General features: G+C 38.2%; 1 protein-coding gene across 1 annotated transcript; it reads left to right on the top strand.

The window, feature by feature from the left end:
* Positions 1–1,266: 1,266 nt before the first annotated feature.
* On the top strand, positions 1,267–11,169 carry LOC146331619 (RNA-binding protein 5-like). Its single transcript, XM_084733609.1, has 25 exons — positions 1,267–1,415; positions 2,114–2,167; positions 2,245–2,404; positions 2,529–2,672; positions 3,237–3,306; positions 3,683–3,756; positions 4,458–4,541; positions 5,174–5,234; positions 5,370–5,438; positions 5,526–5,686; positions 5,791–5,888; positions 6,092–6,179; positions 6,907–6,975; positions 7,055–7,130; positions 7,240–7,343; positions 7,439–7,577; positions 7,691–7,782; positions 7,899–8,054; positions 8,141–8,290; positions 8,969–9,043; positions 9,144–9,317; positions 9,516–9,599; positions 9,694–9,794; positions 10,449–10,578; positions 10,769–11,169. The coding sequence occupies exons 2-25, from the start codon at positions 2,151–2,153 to the stop codon at positions 10,892–10,894; spliced, it is 2,502 nt and encodes an 833-aa protein (XP_084589735.1). The 5' UTR covers positions 1,267–1,415; positions 2,114–2,150; the 3' UTR covers positions 10,895–11,169.
* Positions 11,170–22,114: the final 10,945 nt, after the last annotated feature.

Here is a 22,114-nt window from a genome sequence, read left to right as displayed (position 1 = left end):
CAGCCGAGCACACAGGACGAACAGTTCAGTCAGCCAGGGATGGGCACAAATACATTAAAAAAAAAAAAATACAAATACTTGCTAATGTATCAAAATAAAATAGAAATTACTTGTATGAGAAAATGTATTTAATTAAAATGCTTTCCGTAAATCTGTGGACAGAATTGTGTCTTATTTAAGAATGAAATAACATCTTGACATCTTATTTTTTTTTTCAATACAAATGACAAAATACTCAAAAGTAATCAAATGTTATGCTCACCTCTGTTCACGTGTAATTTTAGGTGAAATGTTGTAGTATATTTACACTTTGGCAAGATTTTATATTTGACCATTTTTATAAGTTAAGTTATACCTTTGTAAATTTTGTCAGATTCAGTGGATCTTTATTTTAGTTTAATTGATACATATATATTAAATATAATGAAGAGGAAATTTTAACAATTCAGGTGTTAAAGGAGTTATCTCATACTGAAACAAAGCAGTAAGATCAGTGAAGCAGACTAACATGTCATCTATTTAGAAATAAATGGTGTTTGCTCAGGTCTGAGGGAACAAGAAGGACAAAAGTAGCCTACTACTTACGTGAAAAGGTTTAGAACAATATTAATTTTAAACATCCCCTAATTTTATTTGCAAAGAAATCAGAAATAGAGCGAGTTTTAGACATCTCATTCTGTTACTGTGAACTGCTTATGCAAGGCAACAACCTGTGTGGATTTACATGTGGCAGTAGCATTATTACTTACATATAATCGCACAGTTGTTTATTAAGCTGTAATAGATATACATTTTAAGTAGTCTACAGTTGGGATACAGAAGGATACAGAGTTATTGAACTGGGACAGCACAGCCAAAGTTGTGTATGGTGGTAAAAAAAAAAAAAGTAAGTAATTAATGTCATACATACTCTCAACAGCAGTTATTTTGACATTAATGAATGAATGATTGAATGAACAGTAAACAGAGACAAGATAAGGTGCTGCTATTGTGCATGTTTTCTCACTGCTACATGAAATTGAACTGGACCTTAATCATGATTATCATGGCTAACAGCTGTGTTAAAACTACTATTTCATATCGATATGGCTGCCATGGGAATGACTATTATTATTTCTGGTAGAGCACTTATTATTCATTTATTTATTTTGTGTTGAATATTTTATTACCCAGATTACACTGTACTGCACATCCTCCCATTCCCATCTATATCAACAGGTGGCGGTAATGAGCAAGTATCTGTTTACTCACGTTCCTGTTAAAAAGAAGAAGATTTCCGCTGATGCGATGGACCAGGAGAGCTAGAAATACAATCGTCTTGATGCTCTCCAGTATCAGGTCATTATCAGAACTGGCAAGCTGTGTCATTAAACGTTATGTGACACGAAAGAAGACGGGATTGTATTTCTTCTAACGTGAGTTAGGTTATTTAAAGTTGCACTAGCTGACCCACACACCGTCCATCAGCCGTGAAGGCTGTGGTCAGAGCTGCAGCAGCCTGCTTCTGTGTTAGCAGAGGCTCGTTTTGTTTGTTTGTTTTTGTTTTGTTTTTTTTAGCAGGGTTGTTGATGGCGTTAGACGCTCAGTAGACCAGTTGTCTTGTTTCTGGAGCAGGGTTATGTAGGAGAGGACTTTTAATTTATCTGAGGTTTTACCTGACTGAGGTCAAAGACCTGTCGACAGTAGAGCTGCAGTTTTTAATCGATTAGTTGTCAATTTTTGAATTAATAGCAACTTATTTTAATAGTAAATTAATCAGTCTGAGTATTTTTTATATTATTATTTAAAAAAGGCAAAAAATTCTCTAATTCTAACCTCTAAAGTGTCAATATTTTGTGGTTTCTTTACTTCTCTGTGACAGTGAACTGAATATCTTTGGGTTGTGGACAAAATAAAACATTTGAGGATGTCATTTTGGACTTTAATAAACACTGATCAACATTTATGACTGACATTTAATGGACCAAACAATTATAGATTAGATTAATTATAGATAGAAAATAATTGATAGATTAATTGGCAATGAAAATAATTATTAGTTGAAGCCCTAGTCGACAGCTATTTTTAATAACGATTCAATGCTAAAAAAAAATATTGTTTGATGTTTCTACAGAGTTTCTTCATCAAACGTCTGTCCCCTGCACTGAACCATGGGAGCTGATAAAAGGTAAGACAAACAGTCCAATGTAGAGGCACACATTCTGTGTATTTGTGTACTTCATTGGCACTCATTTCCTTTTTCAGGCTCAGTCGGGGAGAACGAAGTGGAAGATATGGTTCAGATGGGAGGAGAGACGATCCAGAATGCCATGACAGACGACGAAGTAGAGATGTTGACAGGGACTGGGATCGTCGCTGGGGCGATGACAGAAACAGAGAGCACAGAGACAGAGACAGTCCAGAGGTGATTGAATAGGAATATCTTTTTTAAGCTCATGTTATTTTCACACCTGTAGCAAAAAAAATATGGAACATCTTGATTCTAAATGTAATAATAACAGCATTATTATTTTGTTTGTCTGCAACAGAGGGGCAGAAAACGGCATAATAGTGACAGATCTGATGATGAATATGATGGGGATTATCCAGACCAGCACTACAAAATGGAGCAGGAGGAGGAGAGCAAGACTATTATGCTGAGGGGTCTCCCTCTTGATGTCATAGAGGAGGATGTAAGTGTCACTGATTATTTTTAAGGGTAAAACAGAGCAACACAGAGCCACTGCCATGCCACAATGTTTTCATGAGGAACAGTGACTTGCTTGTAAGCAGTGTGACGGTAGTACTGGTGCAGAGGGGCCTAGCAGTCAGCTCTTTAGGCAAAATTTAAATCTATAACCTGACCTGGAATCAGTAGCACCTGAGGTCTGTTGGCAATTTTTTAATCTGACGTTACAAGACAAAGCTGACAGAAGGGAAGGACTGAGAGAAAAAGCTGCAATCCCTCAGTTAGTTCAGCACCACGGACAGTGACATGGATTTATTAATCAGCAGCACAGTAAGACTACTGATATTTCAGAGCCGCTGTCAGAGCCATAGATTCTACAATAATAATAATATCTCGCTGCCTTCTAGTAGTCTGGAGGTTTCTAAGTGCAAGGCTGTTGCTTGAGCGGTGACAAGAATGGAATGACAGCCATTTTTAAAGTGGGGAAATTGCATGCAGTTTGATGGTGCTAGCATAATATTAACGCTGTTGTGAAGAGTTTTTGAATTCAAATGAATATGACCCTCAGATCCGGTCAGCCCTCGAGCAGCTGGAGGGGCCTCAGCCTGTGGAAATTCGCTTGATGAGGAAAAGGAGAGGTGAGTGCCGCTGGTCAGAGGAGTTTCCTCATATTCACCTTCATGATTTGCCTTATGACCCACTTTACTTCCTTTAACGATATCCCTGAAAAAAAGCTTCAGACTACAATCATCAGAAGATCCTTTGTGTCACATAGATTGTTTTGTTTTTCATGATATGTCCAGGTAAGGAGGTAACTGTATGTACTATACCTCTACTACTTGTACTTTACTATTAGAAAGCAAAATGTACCACCATGCCCTTGACCTTGTAAGCACCCTTCCCGACTACAGTTTTAATTTAAATTGGACAATACAAACCCACTGTGAGTTTGAATGTTGCACCAAAGCATTCTAACTAACACGCCTCCCGTCTATATTTGAATACTGTCTCTAGGTATAAGCCGAGGTTTCGCCTTCGTGGAGTTTTATCGCTTGCAAGATTCCACCCGATGGATGGAGACCAATCAGGTTGCCTCAACAATCACCAAGTTTAGAAATATTCTTGGGAGATCAGAGCCCCAATTAACCAACACATGACACGACTGATCATTGAAAGTTGTGCAGTATTTGCAGTCATAAAAAAACGAAGTAAATATCTTTGATATCACACACTTGGTTGATTGATTTTATAATCACACAGAAGCTTTTTCAGACAGAATAAAACTCTCAACTGTTTTGTTTACTGTATGTTGTGAATTCAGTGTTGAATCACCATATAAAGGTTTTTGCTTTTGAATACAATTAATTTTTTTTGTCTGTTATATTAACCAAGATACAACACAGAAAATATTTGCCTGTCCTCATGAAGAGTATACCTCCTGTTCACAGAGCTGCCCAAGTAGTCCATAGCACATTCTGCTCCAGCTCAGTCACTTGGATATTTTCTCACCTCCGTTTAAAATCCGAAGAATTGGAGTGAGACAGGGACGAGCTGGCAGCACTCCGTTCCCAAACACTAAGAACACAGAACAGCAGCATCCTCTCTTTCTTTCTGCCTCTGTTCCCTTTGACACCTCAAGATACGGTACCTGAAGCAGCGAGCGTAAGCCTAGCCACTCTTCCCCGTTCCAGCTGCTCTCACTCACTCATGGGGTGGGGTAGCGGCAGGACCTCACCTGTGGCTTAAACGTGTTGGAATTTGAAATAATTGGTGGCTTTTGACTTCACAGAACAAGCTGATGATCCATGGGAAAAGCATTGCACTTCACTACAGCAACAGGAGGCAGAACGTTGAAAACTGGCTTTGCACTGCGGTGAGTCTAATTTCCTTATTTCTTTATTTTTTTCTTGATATTTTTGATACATAGTGTTTATCACCAACATGGAACTGACCCTGTTACAGGTTGCGCACCTTATTTTGAACCTTTCTGAGCATTCCCACCAAGAATAAATTGGTTATGAACTTGAAAATTGGTTCCCTGCTGGAACCAAAAAGTAGTAGGTACTTCTTGGGAACCAAAGTAGACGTATCATTTTGTACAGGACATTGTGCGTTGTGACACGCTCTCTGCTGATGATGTCTTTGATTACAATGGTTCTGCTCAAAATGGTGAAAATGCAGGCTGGTTCACTAGATAATATCAAGGGTCCAATAATTTTGAACGTTAAAGAACCAGAGCTAATTTGGTAGGAAGGGGCCTATTTAAAACAAATTTAAAAAATAAAAATAAAAACAAAAACACAGCCTGTACAGATTCCACTAGCAGGACCATTGCACAAGCACTCAATATGGGCTGTAACAGTCATGCTAGTATGACAGTGTTATATGTGAATAAGTCAGTAGAAAGTGTGTGCTTGATGTACTACACTATAATTAGTTTTTTTTTTCCTTTTTTTAATTACAAAATTACAAAAAAACTAAATGATTTTCTTTGGTTCATCACAGTGTGGTGTGTACAATTTCCGGAAGAAGCTGAAGTGTTTCAGGTGTGGAGCAACCAAAGTTGGTGAGTTGTTACTTCAACAAACCAAAATGATAGATTTTGTGTTTCAAGTATCTTCAATTCTGTCCAGAGCTATTTCAGTGGCTTGCACCGACAATGGTAATGCACTGACTGTGTGTCATTTTACGCTGAGTACAGATAGAGAGTCTCTGGGAACAAGTGGTTTAACTGCTGAGTCTCAACAGCAAGGAGATTACACTGGAGACAGTGAGTGTTTTTCATTACATATTCAAACATTACATTCTTCACGTAAACATATTCTACATTTAAACATGATTTCTTTTTTGTTTGCAGCATTGATTTTGAGAAACATTGCTCCTCTTTCAACTGTTGATGGAATTTTGAGCATATTGGGTTTGTATGCCAACCTGTCAGCGGGCAACATCCGCCTCATTAAAGACAAACAAACAGGACAGAATAGAGGCTTTGCCTTTGTTCAGCTCTCATCTCCCCTGGTATGTTATTTCTGTAGTCGGTATGTAGTCATGATGAAAGTTATTATGTTTCTTTTGCGGATGTAGACGCGTGTGACTGTCTTGTGTCTTTGCTTCTTGTACAGGAGGCTTCTCAGCTGCTCACTGTGCTTCAGAGCATTCAGCCACCTCTAAAACTGGATGGGAAAACAATCGGTGTGGATTATGCCAAGAGTGCTAGGAAGTGAGTCATACACTGTTTTCACACAACTTTCTATGTAAGCTCTTTCAGATCTGCCCTCTGTGAACTGCACCACGTGGGAAGTCTTATCCCCATCTCAAAATAGAATAAAATTGGTTCACCTACTTCACACATTACATTCAAAAATTTCATCCTGCATGTGCTGTGAAATGAAGGTTTAACTGATCGCTCTGTGTCCTGTTCAGAGACACAGCGCAGCCTGATGGGATCAGAGCAAGCGCTCTCTCTGTTGCCAGCACAGCCATAGCTGCTGCTCAGTGGTCATCCAGTCAGGTATCAGGTTTTTTACTCGTCTTATTTTGTATTTCCAGGGCTGTAGTCAACCAAAGAAAATCTTGGTCCACTGAAATTCTACCAAGTCTGCACAAGGACTGTGTGTTATTTCTAGATTAACTTAGTCGGCCAAAGTGCACCCTACCCGGTAGCCTAAATCTGTGCTAATAAATGTTACACAATGTTGCCAAATAAATTAATTCTTGCAGTTTGACCATTTCTTTTACATGTAGATATATTATTACCTTCAGAGCATGTCTATTTAGTAAATTTACATAGAGTAGCAACACAAACACACACATACTGGTTAGGATCACAGAGCAATTATGCATTTGTGTTTTTAATATGATTCATAAAGACTGAAAGAAGCTGTGTGTAAGAAGAGCTGGTATTAATCATCCTAGCAGAGACAGCATTTTTAAAAGTAAGGAGACTAAAACTAAATCAAATGACTCGCTGTCATGCTGAGCTCACAAAGAAAAAGCTCAGTTTTATTGTTTTGGTTTCTATGGCAGCCAGAGGAACTAAAAGACGTGTGGTGTTGATTCTCATTGACATAACGGGTTGTTTGATTCATTGTTAATTAAAAAGGTTTGACTTATTGTGCAAGTGTTAATATTATGTCTTAAAACTACAGAAGAAGTCTACAGACTTTTCAGATTTATTTGAGAAATATTCTTGTGTGATGTTACTGACTGTGCTCTCTCATTCTTGTATTTTCTTGTAGTTACAGCAAAGTTCAGGTACCACCCCTCACTATATTACTCTTCCAGAGGCCTATGCACAGCAAACACAGGTCAGTTCACAGGCTACTTTATTGTGACAATGAATTAAACAATAACAGCCAGTGATTGACATTTTTTCCTGTGATTCAGGGACAGAATTACCAAGTCTGGCAGCAGCAGCAGTCTGAGGGCGTGGCTCCTGTCATTGGAGATGGATTACTGGGAGGTAATCAGAGGTGTCAGTCAATCAGAGATGTTGTGACTGATTTTTTTTTTTTTCTTTTTTTACCAAGGTGGTTTAGATTGCTAATTTTATCATTTCCACTTGTCTTTAGCTGCTCCAGACATGAAGACACTGATCCCTGCAGCCACAGGCGTCATCATATCCCAGGCCGCTCACCTTTACCAGCCTGTCATCATCAGCCAACCTGCCATACAGGTAGACAGTCTTGGCATCGATGTGCTGCAAACACAACTGCTAATTTATAATTTACCACTACTAATTATGTTTTTTCCCCCACATCTTGCTGTCAGTCACATCAATTAGTGCAGCCTGTCGATGCAACACAACAGATTGCTAGTGTCTGCACTTCATCACAGGTAACACCAGCAGCCTCCACTGGTGCAACAATTGTGTGTGCTCCCCAGACTGTTAACACAACAGGTGAGATTAGTTAGCTTCAGAATGACCCTTCTATGTGTGAATGAATAGATCAACGTTAGATCAATTCAGTGCAATTTATGAAGCATGTTTTGTTCCACATGTGTCTCTCTTTGTGTCTGCAGTTGGTCCTGACACCTCCACATACCAGTACGATGAGGCGTCGGGTTACTATTATGATCCACAGACGGGCCTGTACTATGATCCCAGCAGCGAAGTATGTATTCTGTTGTCTTACTGTATGTACAAAATATACTGACAAACACTGTGCATTTGTATGTTATTAACGGTTTATGCAGTTTATATATTGTTTACTGTGCTTGTCATCAATAGTACTACTATAACTCCAAGACTCAGCAGTACCTCTACTGGGACAGTGAAAAGCAGACGTATGTCCCTGCACCATCTGAGTCAGAAACAAGCGCAGAGCAAGTGTCCAAAGAGCCTAAAGAAAAAAAAGAGAAGCACAAGATTAAATCTGCACAGCAGGTACGTGCTACTTAAAAAGCTTTTTTTCTTTCTGTATGGCTCATATCTTATCATTTAAATGATATCTGTACTAAATGCAATTGCAGATTGCAAAGGACATGGCACGCTGGGCAGAAAGCTTCAATAAGCAAAAGGAAAGTTTTAAGAGCAGTTTCCAGGTATCAGGACAGTCCAAAGAGGAGGACAGGAAAGAGTCTGCAGCTGCCGACGCAGGTTTCTTCCTCTTTGAGAAAAAGGTATTTAATAATCACATCTATATTTGTAAGCATGTTTCCAGAGTAAGCTCTGTTGCCCAAATTTCAGTTCATGTCAATTTCAGTTCAGTTTAAGTTAAACACAGTTAAAATACAAATACAATAATGGAAACAAGGAAAAGGGAGAGAAGGGCTCCAGACACTAACACATAGAAATACACATAAAAGGAGTTTGTCTTTTATTTTTAATTGCTTTCAAGTCACATTGCAATAGACATGCAGCTAAAAACAAAAACAGCAAAACTGAATAGATGAATGTAAAAGAGTGGTAAACAATAAAGAAACAACATAAATACAAATCTTTAAACAGGTCAAGTTTTTCTAAAGTAAATTGTGAACAGTATGAATATGACTGAGGGGGCTAACTCAGGAGTGACATTTATTCTGCTCATTAATTGACATCAAATATGATATAATTTTATTCTTTTGTTTTGTTTTATTCTTTGCAAACCTGGCTTCAAAATGGCTAACATCCTAACTGACACTGACTCTTTAAGCAGCCTATATTATTATTAATATAATATTCTAATATTCTAATGTCTAATATTATTAACCAGTAGCTTTTTATTCATATTGAACATGCAAAGATAGACTGGGCTTTGTGCTGTGATAACAGCTTGTATGTATTATGTGGTGATGAGATTTGTTGCTTCATTTTAGCAGATGGGAGTGTTTGACGCGCCGTCCTTCATGACCGAACAATTCAAGATCACAGAGCAGGACACTTCAGCTAAGGTTGGTTTTGTAAGCCTTTGCCTTTATATCCCCTCTCCACCATTATTATTCTAAAAATTAATCCCATAACACTTAACCTTTATCCTTTTTCATATTCCAGAGTGGTCTTGTTGCTGCTTTGAATGGGGATGCAGAGGAGGGTGGCTCAGAGAGAGCAGTTCATGAAGAGGGAAAAATGACAGACTGGAAGAAGATGGTCTGCCTGCTGTGTCGACGGCAGTTCCCCACCAAAGAGGCTCTGCTGCGTCACCAGCAGCTCTCTGACCTCCACAAGGTGAGGATGGTGACACAGCAGGCGTTTAATCTGCAAGCAGCTATGAATATTCTGGGCGCTGCCATCTGTTCAATGTATTAGGCTTCAATGCAAAATCAAAAGGACACTATTGATCTTACACTGATTTGAATATACATGTGAATGTGATATATACTTTGCGCATGATGTGGCAGTTAAAGCCGCTTTCTGCTATTTTAGCAAAACCTGGAAATTCAGAGAAGATCAAAACTCACAGAAGCTGAGCTGGAGGAACTGGAGGCGCTCGAGACGAAAGAAATCGAGGTATTTGGCTCTAGAATTTATACTCATCAGGATATTTTTTTTTTTTTTGCAATGATGAGACACTTTGATTAAATTTTCTTGGTCATTTTAACAGCTGAAATACAGAGACAGAGCTGCAGAGAGAAGGGAGAAGTATGGTGTTCCTGAACCTCCTGTGCCTAAGAAGAAATTCTATCAACCACCAACCCCAACAGTGTAAGTCAGAGTTCACCTACAGGACTGTATCTCTGATTTTCCACTCACCATCTTTAGAGTCATGTCAATTCACACTGTCATGTTCAAGATGATTAGTTACAAGCTAAACTGTGATGGCAGTAAGTCATTGCCTTACTGTGAAGGTAGTGTGACTGTGCACGACAACAGTCAACAAAAAACAATCTTATTAGGAATAAACGTGCGTCCTGTGTGAACTATCTGTAGCTGAATGTGGTCAGTCCATGTTACTGTATTTTACATCAGTCATAATGGTGGAACTTGAAGAGCCTAATATTTTCTGAGGACGGTTGTAAAGAGCTTGAGAAACACTGTTTTAATGTAGTTTCTTTCATGCGTTTTTGTGGCAAAATGTAGTTTGGAGACCAGACAGGCTTTTCAGGGATTCCTCCAGGTGAAGATCTTGTAATTTGTGACCCCCTGTCACTGATCAGTCATGCAGTGTGCAAACCAGTTTCCTGATTACAAGACAGGAAGTTGTGTAGTGTGAACAGTACAATGAACTGACTATTTTGAAAGTCACATAGTGTGACCAAGGCATTCATCTCACTACAAACCATCTGTAGACCCTTGTGATCCTGATCAACTCTGTTCATTTTTACATTTTCAACATTTTGTGTCACTCACCTTGAACAGAAGCTATGAACAGCCCACCAAAGATGGCCTGACAAGTGATAACATCGGAAACAGGATGTTGCAGGCGATGGGCTGGCAGGAAGGCAAAGGTCTGGGACGCCACCAACAGGGCATCACCGCTCCCATCTCGGTGAGGAGGCAGACAGTTTTTTTTTCATTTTTCTTCACATTTATACTCCCACCTCCCTCCCTGCTCCTAACAGATGGAATTTGCATGTCAATGTGTTCTCTTTCACTTACAAAGCAATTAACAGTGTTACCTGAGGGTGACCCGTGTCCAATCTGCTTCCTCTAATGACCGTCTCTGCTCCTCCCCACAGGCTTCATTAAGGATGAAGGGCACAGGCTTGGGTATTAAAGGAGGCTCATATGAACTCTCAGCATCTGACACCTACAAAGATGCTGTGCGTAAAGCCATGTTCTCACGCTTCACTGAGATAGAGTGAACTGGTGAGAGACAGAACTGTGAAATGTACATTTTGTGGCCAAATGATCCTACTGTGAAAACGATTCCACTGTACAAACTGTAATTTTCTTTATGTATACAAAATGAGGTTTTGTTTTATATAGCTACATATTTTGTCATTTTCTTTCAGTTGAAGGAACATGTTAATATTGTACAGTGTTTGTACATATAATGATGTAGACTTGCTGAGGTTTTGTTTCCCCAAAAAACTGAAGAATCAATGTGATGATTAAACTTGACCTTTATGATCAGCCATACTTGCCTGCAACGTGTTTTTTCCTTTTACAAGAAACATATTCTATATTACAGGATAAACATAATTGAAAATGGGAAAACACTATGTAAGTAATTACTGATACAGGTTGATTGAATGTTTCAGTATCATGCATCTTTAATCATCTCTGGTAAGGTGGTGAAGACTCTGTCACAAGCGCTGGGCTGTACACCAGGGAGAAGTGTGATTGGTGTTAATGAACTCTAAAATCAATATCTAAAGGGTGAGGTTGTCTGAGAGCGTGAGAAGTTACCAGACACATATATATACATAGTGGTTCTTCTGAAGTTTGTATTATCAAGCAGCTGTACTGAGCTGCATGTTCATTTCATGGGTTGTATTTCTCAAGGTTGAGTATGTTTCTTTCATGACTTGTCAGGCTTGGAAGTAGAGAATTAATTTCATTTTTTATATAACGTTGCAGTATCTCTCGGACATTACAGCTTCAGCCTCAGCCAGTGGTGAATGAAGTATTCAGATTCAGATCTATACTTCAGTAAAAGCACTAATACCACGCTGCAAAAACACTCCATTACAAATATGAATTCTGTTGAAGTAAAAAGTTTATACGTATCAGTAAAGTAAAAGTACCCAATGCAGAAAATGCAGTAGTGCATTTTTTCGACTGTTTTATGCCAGGCTTTAATGATTATTTTCAGTGTAGATTAATCTGCGGGTTTTATACTTGACTAATCTGTTTGGTTTGTGTAATAGAAGAAGTAAAAAGTGTGACACCTTCAGATGTCTTGTTTTGTCCAACCAACAGTACAAACCTCAAAATGATTCATTTTACTGTTATTAAAGACAAAGAGCAGCCGCAAATTGTCATGTTTAAGAAGCTGAATCTGAATGAATCTGAATTAATTTTTTTTAAGGGACTAAAGGATTAAAAAACTAATTTCAGCTTAAATTTTATGTCATTTTTTGGGTACTTTAATATTTTACAATTTATCATTTTAGAAGTTCCTCATATGGTGTTAATGTAAAAGAAACTAAGCCTTCAGAAACACTGGAGTAAAGTAGAATTACATAAAATGTCATGCAGTAGTCCGCTGCGCATAACCACTAATACCACCCTGTAAAATAACAAGTGACTAACATGAAGTGCAGACATTTAAGTACATTCAAATACATACAACACAGCCCCCCATTTTACACCCTGTTTATGTTCTGAGTTTGGGAGATTCACAGATCGGCATGAAAGAGTTTTTATACCTATTCACTTATTGTTTTCTGTTGCATCTACCTGACGATTCAGTCCAAACCAGTCATTAAGGTGGGCTGTAAGACTGAGACAAACTTCATCATGTAGAAACCTCTTCCCTGGTTATCTCCATCTGCCATCCACCACTAGATATGTTGTCTATTATTTCTACCAGGCCCTCTTTGGCTGGCTTCATATCCTATTTCCCGAGGCTTCATGGCTGGCATTTTTCACCAGCTCTCACTTCAGTGGGAACGTCAGTATTTTTGAAGATGCCCCACACAATCTTTTGCTGTGTTTGTTCAGGTTGTTCCATCACTCCGCTATTTTCTGCAAGAACTGAAAGAAAGCCTGAGGATATACTGCTAAACTGAGTGAAGCCACAGTAGCTCCTGCCAGGCTGCCGCATTAAAGACCGTGTTTTCTTAATTCTGTAGCTCTGTAATGACAAATGTCCAGAATGGGGTTGTTTAGACCTGAAATCCTGTGAAGAATTTCACAGCTTCCCTGTGGAAACATTGCATGTAGGTGAATTTAAAGTAATTTGGGGTGCCTTTTCCATTTACTTTGACCATTTCAGACATACAAATGTAAAATTCTAGAAGTTTATATGTGCTGTGTGGATGTCCTTGTATTTTCAGATGTTTTAAGAGCAAACGTTCACTCTCATTCTCCTCACTAGGGGGCAGTGTCACTTTTAGAAGGCATTTCATCAACAAGACAACATCACTATTTAACATGAAAGAAATGTCAAAAATATTACAAAAAATAAATAAGAATTGTCCTCTTGCATATAAAAATTTAGTTAGAAAATATGTGTTTTCAGACCTCTCATTTTTCTATTGTACATTTGGCAATTATCCCTGTGAATTTCCTGCATGCATCCTTTGCAATCCATCTTACAGGACAATAGCTTATATATTTGTCTTCAGTGTAATGCTACAAACAATATGTATGGAATTATGCACCATGGTCATATATCTAAGTAGGGGAAGGTATATATATTACATAATATATAACTTTTATTCTATTTCTATTGAAGTTGTATTTTTATTTATCACTCAGTCACTTGTGCCTCGACTTTTGACTCCTGAGCTGCAGTAAAAACTATTTTTTTCTGCATGGAATCAATAAAGTTTATCTAAATATATATTTATGCTAATAATTTCAGAACCTTTCATGCGTAATTGCTTGTCAGATCGAATGTCTTCTTCATCTTGCTGTGACTGTAGTTTTTTTTTTTTTTTTTTATCTGTGTGGCTGCTTACAACAGCGCTGCCTGTCCCAGAGTGGCATGATGATGTCCTCACTGCTGCTGGGCACAGGGTGGGGTGAAGAGGGAGGGATTAACATCACTGGCGTGTTGTGTCATAATAAATCAGTCACAGAGGATCATTTGAATCATTTCCATTTGTTTTCCCTGAAACGATCCCCCTCCGTGCCGCTACAGTCAGCATCTCATGCGTCATAGCAGGTGGCATGTAAAGGAAGGATGCCAGCTCATACCCAGGTCTCCTCCTGAGTGACAGCCAAACGGTGCAGATTAACTAACCCTGTAGTAGCAGAGTGACAGCTTTGATCTCCCTGTTGATTAATACTGCAGCACAAAATGAACTGTGCTCAGTGTCTCACAGGGACACTTGTGAATGCCTACTCAGTTTTCACATGGCACTGGCTCAGCTTACCAGAATCTGTGTCAGTTGACTAAGCCGTTTTGCATAACACAGTTGGTGGCCACACTTGTGCTGAATAAAATTGTGAGCGGATGAGGCTGGCATATGTACACCATGTTCCAAATGTATGGAGAATGTGATATGAATAGGATTTCTGCAAATAAAGTGTTTATGCCCTAGAAACAGTGTGGTCCATTAATTTCATGCACATAAATGAATGAAGATGAACAGACTTTAGAAATGATCTCAAAATTTAACTGATTTTAAGTAATCTCACTTTTAAAGCACATCTGGGTCTAACCCCAAGCTACATAGCAGAAATGTTGACCCCCACATGAGCCAGTTCACAGCCTTGTGGCTGTTCCAAAGTCAAGGCTTAAATCTAAAGGTGACGGTACTTTTGCCATCAGAGCCTTTCGGCTTTGGAATGATCTGCCTGAAGGGAAAAGGCTCGCCGAATCAGTGACCTCTTTTAAATTACTTCTTAAAATACACTTTTATAGACTTGCTGTTTTTTGATATTTCTTTTTATTGGCTTTATTGCTGTTATTCTTTTATTGGTATTTATTTACAATGACATTTGATTTTTGCTTCTTTCGTCTTCTTGTTTTAACTTTATCCAAAGTTTAACTTGTCTTTTTTTTTTTTTTTTTACCGTATTGTTTGCCTTCTGAGTATCCTGCTTTTGCTTTATCTGTCACAACACTTTGTAAACTCTCTTTTTAAAAGATGATATATAAATAAAGTTATTATTATGTATTACTATGCCATATTAGAACAGTTCATATAACTTAAATACTAGCTGTTGCCTCACCAAGTAATATTTTGTCTTGCCTTTTTCTTTTCACCTCTGTGACAGAGTGACGACAATAATTTCTCTCAATGAAAACTTGCAGTCATAAACTGTCATATGTGGTTGGTTTTGACATTAGTCATTGGACATTGTCATTCATGTGTTATTACACTGTCAAACACCTCTATAACACTGTCATGAATAATTCCCTTGACTTCAACTAAAGTGAAAACATGGTAATGAGATCATAGAGAGGGGCATACAGCAAACCACCCTATTAGCTGACTTACCCCTGCGGTGAAAATATAGGCCTAATCCTTGCTATATTACAGCCTCTATGAGACAATAACATAACAGACAGTCTTTTTGGTGAATTATTTGACTGAATGATATATGTGTCAAGTAGCAGTTTAAGTCAAACTTTGTTTTAAACAGGGCGTAGGAGAAGGCAACAAATAAAGAAGTCTTGTTGTTGGCTTGTGAGTATTAATAAGTAAAGCACATGCAGCACAATGAGAATGGAAAAGGAGCTATAGCAACCGCATCTTCAAATAATCATTATAAATAATTCAAATTCATGATGTTTTCATATTTCTGCTGCATTAGAAATTGGCGCTGTGGTTGCACAGGAGATTCATCTGGATTGTGCTGCTTCTTCTCACTGAGCTCACTTTTTTATTTCTGCAGATGTCTGATGTTGTCCTTTGCGCCACTAGAAATGATACACATGTTAGAACAACATTTTAGCTCTGACATGAAGAAGAAGTCTTATTTCTTGTATCAGCTGTAGACTCTTTCAACTCACCAAAATTAGCTATTTATTGATATTATGTCATAATAAAATATGTAAAGTTGTTGATTTGCCTTTGTTATGCCTTGCATTTATTACACTAAATAAACAATCACTAATAACGTCTTATGGCTGTGGCTTTCATTTTGAGCTCAACACATTTTGTGTAATTTTACAAATACGCCCCCCATCTTTGATCCTGATATTTCTAGATCCGCCTCTGATGTAGGGGAAGTATGAAATGAGGAAATAAGCAGGGTGATGAATTTTGTTACAACATGACATGGAAAATGGAAGTTAAGCTAAGATGTAGCTAAGAATTTAGCTACATCACGAGGCAAATTGCACAAAACCGAAATGACACTCTTGCATGTGATTATACAGGTATGAGAAGGAGAAGGTCATAATGACAAAACAAATTTGGATATGAACATGAGGAGTCTCTTATTTTTTTGTGAAGTCTTCAACAGTTCATGCTCCAGGCTGTAATTCAAGCATTGCTATTAACTTGCTGCGGTGATGCAGAGCTGAATCTTTGTCATGACCTGCTGATCCTGCTTAGCTTTTAATAAAGAGATGTCACCAGACTCTACACATTTGTCATGTTGGTATAACTGAGCTGTTTTGTTTTGAGTGAGTAATTCATATTCCATGGAAAAACTCAACTAACTGTGTAAGCACACAAACAGATGCAGTAAATCAAGTCAGCGTCATCAGTTTAAATAGGAGATCTTTTCATGCTGTCAGGTGGATTGTGGTGAAGCCTCACTGATCCAGAGGACATACTGTACAGTGTCGTGTTTTTCTACATCTGAAATGTTTGTGTTCCTCTCCTCGGGGATCTAAGAGGAAATACATCTAAGGCTATACTCAGAGAAAATGCATGACAAACAGAAGAACCCACACTGGTAATACACTTGTCTCATGCAGGCAGGTCTGCCAGCTGTCCAAACAGAAAACAACTGAATTCAATAACTGAGGAACCTATGATCTACACATTCATTTAGAAAGCATTTAGACATATTATTGAATCTTAGCATTCATAAATTGAGGTATTTCTACTTTATTATTTACTTATTATTCCAGAAATGTTTGGGATGTTTTCCCACAGGGCTCTTAAAACAACTGTCCGATAACATCTGTTTGGAGATTTTCAGTTTGAGTCTGAATTTGATTAACCAACATATGGTTTATATAATTATGTTTTTTTGTTAGTTTTTTGTTACATTGAAGGAGATGTTATGCACAGAAGTGCAATCCACCCTCAAAAGACGAACTTGGAAAAATATTTTTTATGAATTATGTATTCCTTCAATGTATATGTTGTTTTGATTGAACTGATAAGGCATACTTCCATTTATGTTTAAAATTCACATTTTGTACGTATCATGTCATGTGCAGATTGCTCCACAACAGTTTGTATAATCAGTAAAATTGCGCTGCCACACACAGTTTCTGTTGAGTTCATTTTTGTAGCAGAGGAGACTCTTGTTTGGAACTTACCTTGGCGACTGTACATGATTCCTGCGGGTGCCCCAGGTTTGTGGTTCTCACAGTGACTCCCCAAAGCCATTCTGAGCAGCTGGCGAAGGGATGAAATTTGATGAGTGGTCGGTAAAAATTTGATGAGCTGAAGGAGAAGCTGGCTGTGAGGTTCCTGCTGATAGTGGCTTCAGTGGAGTCGTTCATTCAGTGTAATCCAGTTTGGGACACAGGCTATTCTGTTTTGACTGAAAAGCAGATGTGGGAATAATAACATATAAAAAGATTATTGTAATCTGATTGCACAAAATGTTGAATGCACAGTTTGTAATTTCTGCCACTAGGGGTCTCTCAATCAAAACAATAATAAAAGACAGACTTTGATTATGTTGTCAAGCATGGCATCATGGGAGTTGTTGTTGTTAAACGTTGCATGAAAATCTCTCTGACATGGTTCAGGCAGAAGCCATAAATAAATCATAAGTCAGGTATTTCCCATGATTCCCTGGAAGCTATAGCAACTAGAGACCAAATAAAAGTTGTGTCTAGAAGATAACCTCTAACCCGCAAAAGATCTCATGAGAGATGTTTCACCCTCCCCCTGTAGGAGAATCTACGCTGGCTATGAAACTCACAAAATGATGCAAAGGTCTGTATTTAGAGCCAGTGTTTGGTTTGTCCATTCATTTCTACTGTAGAAACATGACAGTTGATCCTCCAGAAAAGGCTCATTCTAGGATAAGGAAAACAAATATTTTTATTTCCATATATAAATATACTTATTCCATTCCTGACATATTTTGCCAATAGATTTAAAGAATGTACCTTTAATTTAGGATGCTAGTATGCTAACATGTACAGCTGAGGGTGATGGGAATATCGTCGGTTTTGTAGGTGAAAAGTATGTGAAGAGTATTGGAAAAAAATTACAAGTTTAACATGATTATGGTGCTATATGAAAAGTCAGATTATCACCAAATTGGGACAATTTCATGGCAATCCATCCAGTGGTCCTTGAGATCTATCCAAGAGTTCTTGAGACATTTCACTCTGGACCAAAGTGATGGACTGACCAACAGACACTGATGGTAATCTGTAACGAAAACACGCAACCAGTCGTTGATCATGTTAATTTACCATTGATCGGAACAAGGTCCACAGTAAACTCACATTTCCATCTGTGTCTCTTTTATTAACTTCATGGTAAACACAAAACAACAGCAGAATTTTTTATTGAAATGTGGAGGAATTTCTACAATTCTAAAATGTAAATGTTTAGTCCATGTATTTACAATCTGAGCCAGCTAGCACAGAATGTGTGTTTCTCTATCTTTGCTGTCCACACTCTGCTTCACCCTGACCTCCTTCTTCCCTCTTTGGGCCTCCATGTTTCAGCTCCCTCCTGGAACAGCCAGGCTGCTCCTTCAGGGAATTCCTCCCGCAGAGAGGAATAATGCTCAGGACCTTTCTCTATCCTACAGTGTGTGTGTGTGTGTGTGTGTGTGTGTGTGTGTGTGTGTGTGTGTGTGTGTGTGTGTGTGTATACTATAGTTCAGGCTCTTTGATGGCAAGAGGAGGATGGGCAGGTGGCTGGAGTTGTGTGTTTATGTGTGTAAGAGAGGGGACACTTTGTGAACTTCCCCTGTAAAAACTTTCTCAGATGATTGAAGTCCAATGAGAATAACAAACAGCATTCCCTCAGTATGACAGATGTCTCCTCCTGATAAATACTTCAGAAACCCCCTGATTACTCCAGCTTACTGCACCATTATGTAACATTACCGTTGCTGACAATATGCCGTTTTGTTTTCAACACTTGTCATGGTGTTGAAATTCAAATTAAGTTGTCTTCTGTAATGTGAAATAGGATGATGTTTTCCAAACTCCATTTAAAGCGGTGTGCTCTGTTCTCCTTTAACAGCCTTGGTCAACTTTCTCCTTTCCTCTAAAAGCGACATATAGTCACATCTTAAATTAGCTAAAGTTAGCAAAACTCTAGCAAACTGGCTAGCTTATGGTTGATGTTGAGTAGCTAGCTAGCATTTTGCTAACTTTAGCTAACATCTAATGTTAGTGAAACACTAGCTAACAGGTTGCTAATGATGTATATAGATTATCTAGTTAGTTAAAAGGTGTTTTGTTAACATTAGCTTACTTAAGATGTGAATGTACAGTATATCACTTTTACAGGTCCCCCAGCAACATCTTTTAACTATCTTTAAAGTTGGGTTTTCCTTTCAACACGCATGAGCCTGGCACATAGCATATCTAAGTACAGGAAACAGGAAACGAGAAACTTGATTGACGTATCAAGCATCCTCAGTTGTTATTGGTCAACTGAGCAAAAAGGGGTGGGACCAAGGAAGGGTAATTTTTTCCAAACGAACAGCTCTTTTTACTGACTCAGGAGTAAAGTCCTCATTTACATTGATTCCTTGACTCACTTGTCCCTCCTACTTGCTGCCAGTTAGTGCAAACTGTGTAGGTGAGGCAAGACCACGTGTCACTCACACTATTGTACTCAGTACTCACTCTCCCTGCCCTGAGCTCAAGGTCTAACTTCGGCTGCACAAATCACTTATACACTCACCCACAAGTTCCATGCCGCCATCAGCAACGGTCCATGGATGAGTGTCACAGCCCCCGTGAAATTACTTATTTCACCATAAGAATTCGATCCATTCAGTCTGAATTGCTGCGCAATTAAAATAATTTTATCCCATTCAAAGGCTAAACTGGAAGTCAATGGAAGCTGATGGAAGTCTCTGGTGTGCAAGTTCTATGGGTGCAGAAGTCTGGTGGTGGATTCATTCATTCTAAGGTAACACCAATACAACAATTCTTATTTTCTGGTGATTACACAGTAATGAAAATATACTTATGAATATCATATTCCATTGCTGCCTGTAAAACTGTAAATCTTACACACGGGACTTTTAATCGTAAAGTGAAACCAGTGCTGACATTGTTTTATTTTGAAATCCTTTTATTTAAACTTTTCCAACATGTGCATTTACTTGTTACAATATGACACAAATCACAACAAACAACATCACAGCTTAACAATATCCATTAAGCCCAATACGCCAATGCGATACTATAGATAAAAAATATTTACAAAATCAGATTATATGTTGACATATTTGATATGGATCATATCCTTCTTCCTCCTGCTTATTTACTAATTTTATTCATGTAAACAAACCTGATCAACTGAGCTGGCATGTAATTTTCTTTAACACCTACAAAGTGACTCATGCCTGTATCCCTCAAGGCATCATGTCAAGTGACGTCAGTGTTGATGTTGTTCACACAGTATGAATACGCGTCACCCCCACGCTCGATTCACATGGCATTAATGAACCCTCACCAGACTGCCTATAGTCCTCCGTAAAGCTCCAGCTCGCTCAAACCAGCTCTCAGGTAATTGCATAACCACATCATTTCCACAGCATGGCTATTTCTTGCTCATCCATGAGTGGGCCCTGTTGCTTTGGATGATCACACAGTGACTGGCATCTCTTCTCCAAATGATGAATGCACCGGGAGATTGACCTTAATTGAGTTTGATTGCAGCATCTTCCAGCAGGGCTCAGCAAAATAAATTGAATGGGTTTAGTGGTCTGTGATGAGATCTCTTCTTCCTGTTTCTCCTAATTATGTGCACGACGGGGGCTGCTGGGCTGTGGAGGATGGACAGGAGGCCACAAATCAAGCTCCATGGGAGCTCCTTGGAAAAGACCCTCAGTCAAAACAACAAGATTGTTTTAAATTTCACTGAATTTTCACTGAAGGCAATCACGTGAAGATCATCAGACATAAACTTACTAATTTGCAAATCCTGTCTGAACTGTTTGATAACCATGTTAGGACCTGATTTAGGAAAAAGCTAGATGAACAGTTCAGTTGTGTTAGTTAACAGTAGTTAACGGTATTGTTAACTTGTTACTTGTTACTTTTATTACTTTTACACAAAGGATGCTGGACAACTTCTGCTATCTGAGACTAGGGAGTGTTTTTTAGTGTAAATCTTTAGAGTAAACAGTTCGAATTTCCCAAAAATAACACATTTTGATTTCTCTGCATTGTTTGTATGTTTCACTGTCTGTTTCAGTACAGTTAAATGATAAAAAAAATTTACAGAGTTGTTTAGCTCAGTGAGATGAGGAAAGTAGAGTTGGTTGCTAGGTAACAGACATAAAAGTTGATATGAAGCAATGTTGGATTGATTATTCGGGATTCCCTAACCTGAGATAAGATAGGATTCCTAAAGTTAGTTATGACTTGCTTCTGTACCAAATTTGGAAAAGTCCTACTGTAGACTCTCTATATCTTGAGAATAACAGTCTTAGGAAAAGAAGAGGCTATTCATTCAGTTTAAAAATTTGAAGCTAGCGTTGTTTTTCTTCCTGACTTCCTGAAAGTCTAAATCCACTTATGTATTTACCACAGTTACCAAAGTTATAAGCTCTTATATTGTAATGCAGGTTTGCCTGACCTCCCAGAAGTCACAGACTGCCATTGTTCTCAGAAATCCATTCAAAGCTGCACAGACGGCTGTACTGCTTTGTTGATGTAATACAGAAGGTTCAACAGTGTGTGTGTGTGTGTGTGTGTGTGTGTGTGTGTGTGTGTTGCAGTTTGTACAAAGATGACTTGACACTTCTTCTATGAATGCACACCACCACATTGTTTTGGTGAAAACAGACCACAATTAAATTACTTCTGATCTACAAATCAGATGTTTTTGTAACATTGTCACAAAAAAGTATGATAAAAAATAACAGTAATACACTTGTGTTAAAACTAGAACTAATATGGAAATAGATTTATCATATGTGAAGCTAGGTCCTTATTAAATATAAAATTTTACTTACTTACTTTACTTTTCTGTCTTTCTGGTGTAAATGATCTTTCTAACCAGACTTAACTCCAAACAACAACATAAAAGCTGTATTTTCAAGATGTCTAAAAGTATGATTTC

Source organism: Lutjanus erythropterus, chromosome 2 (assembly GCF_056507025.1).
Source record: "Lutjanus erythropterus isolate fLutEry1 chromosome 2, fLutEry1.hap2, whole genome shotgun sequence".
Classification (NCBI taxonomy): Eukaryota; Metazoa; Chordata; class Actinopteri; order Lutjaniformes; family Lutjanidae; genus Lutjanus; species Lutjanus erythropterus.
Note: the sequence above shows the minus strand (reverse complement) of the source record. Positions and strands in the feature narration are given on the sequence as shown.